Source organism: Engraulis encrasicolus, chromosome 1 (genome assembly GCF_034702125.1).
Source record: "Engraulis encrasicolus isolate BLACKSEA-1 chromosome 1, IST_EnEncr_1.0, whole genome shotgun sequence".
Taxonomy (NCBI): domain Eukaryota; kingdom Metazoa; phylum Chordata; class Actinopteri; order Clupeiformes; family Engraulidae; genus Engraulis; species Engraulis encrasicolus.
Genome location: NC_085857.1, coordinates 6,443,507 through 6,448,506, shown reverse-complemented (window position 1 = coordinate 6,448,506; position 5,000 = coordinate 6,443,507). Strand labels below are relative to the sequence as shown.

At 50.3% G+C, this 5,000-nt stretch overlaps 1 protein-coding gene across 1 annotated transcript in view; it reads right to left on the bottom strand.

Moving 5' to 3' along the window:
* Positions 1-5,000, bottom strand: part of lyl1 (LYL1 basic helix-loop-helix family member) — a 13,892-nt gene that overhangs the window by 6,298 nt on the left and 2,594 nt on the right. Inside the window, exon 2 of the mRNA XM_063196019.1 lies at positions 2,256-4,816. Within this exon, the coding sequence (XP_063052089.1) occupies positions 2,256-3,268 (1,013 nt within the window). The 5' untranslated portion in view covers positions 3,269-4,816. The remainder of the gene's footprint in view (positions 1-2,255; positions 4,817-5,000) is intronic.

The window sequence follows — 5,000 nt, the reverse complement described above, 5'->3', positions numbered from 1 at the left end:
TACCGAAACACCACACACAGTGTGGGAGACACTTGTGCAGAAGGACACATCACACACAGACAGAAACATCACACACAGAACGAGACCGACAGAACGACTGACTAATGGTCAAAGAGGATCTTTGCGTCTGCTTCGCTGGCAGAAGTGTGCAGGCGGGGGGGGGGGGGGGGGTTGTGTTAGACGCAGGCTATTACTCTTGTGCAATCGGCTGGGGTCATGTGCTGTCGTTTCCTCTAGACTAGCTGCAGGTTGCCTTCTTCTCCGTCAGCCGCTTTCCAACGTTGAAGGTATTCCTAATATTCTCTGACCTGCAGTGGCGTGCATAGACATTTTGGGAGGCAGGTGCTGAAAGGGGGGTGTTGGGGGCATGTGGGACTTCCAGCTGCCTAGATAAGCTAGAGAGGCTATATAGTATTATAGTGGGGCATTACTGTAGCTTTTGATCCATGAGACATTGTAGATGATCATGTCCACATGAAGACCACAGTACATTGTGGCAAAACAAAACTTTCCAAAAAGTAAATGCCAAAGGGCATTTTTGTCCAGTAGGGCAAAGAGGCAGGTGCTCTAGCACCACCTCGTCCCTATCTGTGCACACCTATGCTGATCTGGTAGGCTATCTCTGGTCATTGCGGGATGGTTTGGGGTCAGACAGCCTGCGCTGCAGGGCTGAGGTTGTGCCACCAACACCGTTGCATCATCAGCAGCAAGAGACTTGTGTGAGTTTGGATTCCGAGGAAGGTGTAGCAACAAACGTTAGTCGGGTGTTTGCACAAAATAAATGTTTAAAAACTAAACGGCAGTGTGCTCCGGCAGCCTCTGGTTTCAAGTCATGTTTTAACCACTGTGATGCACCTGCAAGCTGAGGGATGATGCGTTGAGTCCCAATTGAACTTGAGTGAGTGTGTGTGTAAGATACCAAACATGCAGTTAACCCCACAGTACTCCTACAGTGTGCTTTGGTCTCAAATTGATTACACTGCAAGTCGTGAAGTACATTTACAGTAACAGGAACTCTAAACTTAAACGTGGTCGTCAAGACAATGCGTATTTCCTCTCTAGTGTGTCTGTTCTTTAATAGCATGGGCACCAACAGTGACTTTATCCAGTAACTGCAGAGGTGTCGAAAATAAAAAGTAATAGTAAATTCATGGTGTAATTACAACACTAGCACATGATATTACACAGCTGTTACACCATTCGCTCCACTGTTCCTAATGAGATAGATACACTGTGTGTGTTACTGAAAAACACTAAAAACCTAACAAGAACCCACCACAACCTAAATACAACCAGCGCAGAACATTGTCAGACAGATCTAATTTTTACTCAGATAAGTTACCTATGTTGTAAGGAAAATGTGTTTCTTTTTTAACTTTTACTTTTACTTTGAATGGTGAATGGTGAGGCTCTATATGTGAGCACTGAATGGGAGGACAGAGTCAGAGTCAGAGGCAGAGTTTCTTAACATGGCAATCTTTACTCTTCACTGAATGAGTTCCACTCCATATAACACAGTAACTGTGCTCCCAGATATTCTCTAGTTCAGGTCTACAGCCAACATACTGAATATAGGCTACTGTATTTTGTACAGCTGGGGCAGAGAGAGAAACACATTAACCACAGTCAGGCTGAGTCAGCACTGGACTGGGACCGAAAAGTGGCCCGGGCATTTTTGGCATAGATCGGCTCGAACACGCACGCACGCACGCACGCACGCACGCACGCACGCACGCACGCACGCACGCACACACGCACGCACGCACGCACACACAGGCCACTTTCATACTTTATCTTGACTGGCTGAATCCACTGTCTATATATTAAAAACGTACCAATGGGCCTCCTCCCTCTAATTTGCGGGTCAATTCAAGAAAACAACAACCACAACAACAAAAGTGTCGGCCCCTGGGGACTGTCGGCCCACCGGGAAAATGCCCTGTATGCCAGATTACCAGTCCACCCCTAGACTGAGTTGTGGTTTACTGTACATCCACAAGGCGAGGAGGCTAAGATGGAGTCAGTAGCGAATACACTTTAAAATGGTTGAATTCATCTTAGAGCCTGGTTCATAAATGTGATGAACTGTGGATTAGGTTTGAAGGAGCTAAAAATGCATCTCTTCTGGCATTTCTTCACACTGACCTGTGAGTGCTCTACTGTACAAAGTACAGTAGCCTACTGTATATTCAGCTGGAGCATGAATGCAAGGCATGAGTTCTGAGTGTGCTGTTTAACGGCTCTCTCTCTCTCACCTGTTCAGTAGGTGGTATCCTCCCGGCAGCAGGGGGGGGCCAGAGGGGGGCATGGCGCCGCCCATGGCGTTGGCCCCAGCCAGGCCACTCAGCTGGGGAAGCCGTGTGTCCAGGGGGGGCCCGTGGGGGGGAAGATTGGGGATGGGGTGCAGGGCCGTCAGCTGCTGGTGGTGCAGGGGGGGAGGCAGGCGGAGGGGTTGCAGAGGGGGCTTGCTGTGGCCCAGGCTGATCACGGGGATGTTGGGGGGCAAGGGGGTGGAGGAGGCCGGCTTCACTGAGGAGGTGGAGGAGGAGGAGGAGGGAGGCAAGGGGGAGGAGGCCGGCTTCACTGAGGAGGTAGAGGAGGAGGAGGAGGAGGAGGAGGAGGAGGGAGGTGCTGAGGAGGAGGTGGGAGGGGCGTTAGAGGGGGTCAGAGTGTGACCCGGTGAGGAGGTCGCGGTAACACGTGGCTCGCTGACAGAGGACACCACCACCAAGGCTGTTGCAGGAGGATGAGGAGGAGGATGAGGAGGATGAAGAAGAGGAGGAGGAGGAGGATGAAGAGGAGGAGGAGGAGGAGGAGGAGGAGGAGGAGGTGGAGTCCGTGTGGAGTCTGAGTTCTCTCCCTGGCTGTCCCTGTCCCGCTCCTTCCTGTTCTGCTCCCCCTCCACTTCCTCCTCCTCCTCCACCTTCGCCTTCTTCAGCACCATGGCGACCGGCTCGTGTGGAGACGTGGCGGTGGTGGTGTTGGGAGGGGGGGCATCCTGCCGCGTCTTGTCCTGCCGTGTGTCCGCCCGGCTCCGGTGGTCCCCGTTGGCCGCTGGTGGGGGGGGGCTGCCGGCTGCGCTGCTGCTGCTGCTGCTGCTACTGGTGGTACTGGGGAGGCGGTGGAGGGTCCGTGAGGCTGGAGGAGGAGGAGGAGGAGGAGGTGGGGGTGGGGGGGAGAGGGGGGACAGCAACACGGAGCACGCCCCCCCCTGAGGACCAAGAGGGGAGCAGACAGCAGCGGGGGCAGACTCCAACTTCTCCATCATGGTGCTGGAGGAGGTATATATATATACGGCTCCTATCAACCCCCCCTCGTCAGTTTAACAGGTGTGCTTAGTCTCAGATGGTGGGGGGGTGATAGACCCTCAAGTTTTGGCAAAGGATGCACTCAACTTCTTGGAAAAAACAGAAGTCTTTGGGTGCGCAATAAAATGTATCAACTTTAGGAAGAAAAATTCCGCACTCACAAACTGCGTTTCATTACTTATTTATATTACCACCATGTCCAAAAAGCAAACGCGTTTCATTACTTATTTATATTACCACCATGTCCAAAAAGCAAACGCGTTTCGGCAATCAAGCCTTCCTCTCACCCTCCCCTCACCACACCGTTACCCTTTCCCGCCTCAGCTACTTGCCCCTTCTCTGTGCTGGGTATTATGGCTCCTATGTGCAGTATCTAGGTTTGTATTATTTCTTTCGATGACTCCAGAGGGGCCAAAATTGGAATGTTTGCGTGTAACACTAACAATGGTTGTCTGTTACCCTGTTGTTTATATGTCTGTTTGTTTCTTTGTTTGTCCTTAAGTCTGTCTGTTGTGCTGCTGATCTGATGTGGTGGTGAACTGTGAATCACACTTTCTCATGTCCACTCTGAATTTCTCTCTCCCGAAGAGACAATAAAGGATAATCTAATCTAATCGAATCTAATCTAATCTAATCTAATCTAATCTAATCTAATCTAAATCACCTCCCCCTCTTCAGCTTGGCAGGAGTGCTTGATCTCAGATGGTGGCGGTGATCGAGATAGACCCTTCTCCCCTCACCGCCTCTACCCTTTCCCCCCTCAGCTACTTGCCCCTTCCCTGTGCAGGGACTTCTGATGAGCTGCTCTACTCTACTCTATATGCCTGCCCAACACTGGGTCACCACTACCCAATACTGGGTCACCACACACCTTTAGCTGCCAGATTAAATTGCTCGAGACCAATTCTTTAGCTCTTCTTCTTCACGGCAGCTCAGTGAGAGATGAGGGTCAGGACTTGGACCAGAGGGATGCTTGGATGCTGGATGCGTCCACACACATGGTCACATCACAAAATGGCGTTGCGTTTTTCTGAGCACACGTTTTGTTTTTAATCAGGACAATCAGTTGGTCAGGAGTGTTTCTGTCTGCTCCGTGACTTCCTACTCCCCCAAAGCAATCACCTGGGGATTTATAGAGAAGAGGAGGTCAGACAGAGAGAGGGAGGTGTCGATAGCATCACTTCACAGTATGCGGTTGTAGTGTCTGTCTCTCTTCTCCATCGCGCCTCCTCCTGTCATCTTTGAGTTTGTCTCTATGATGTCACAAATACTGTTTCTTTTAAAACACAGAGTTCTAAGGGAGCTGTAGAATGCTCGGGTAAAATTCTAGAAGCACTGGGGGGAAATCCGTAATGATGAAAGGGTTAAAAGGCGTGGTTACGGTGCCTTTAAAAAGCATGGTGGCGTCGCCAGGGGCAGCCGCTGCCGTGGGCGGAGTGAAGAGTCCTCATGAGTCACTCTGAAATATGCTCTCGATCACCACAGATCATTTAGCGGAGAATCCATAGCTGTAATCGCAAACAAAACAGCAAGTTAAAAAAAGTACATAGGTCCTGCAAGGACATTTTATTTTCACAAAAGACATATTTCACATTACTGTAAACATTTGCCATGTGACATTTTGACTAAAGAAATGCACTGCCTGTCTGGACCTAAGAACACCTACAGCCAAATGTGTTGCCATTTTGCTTA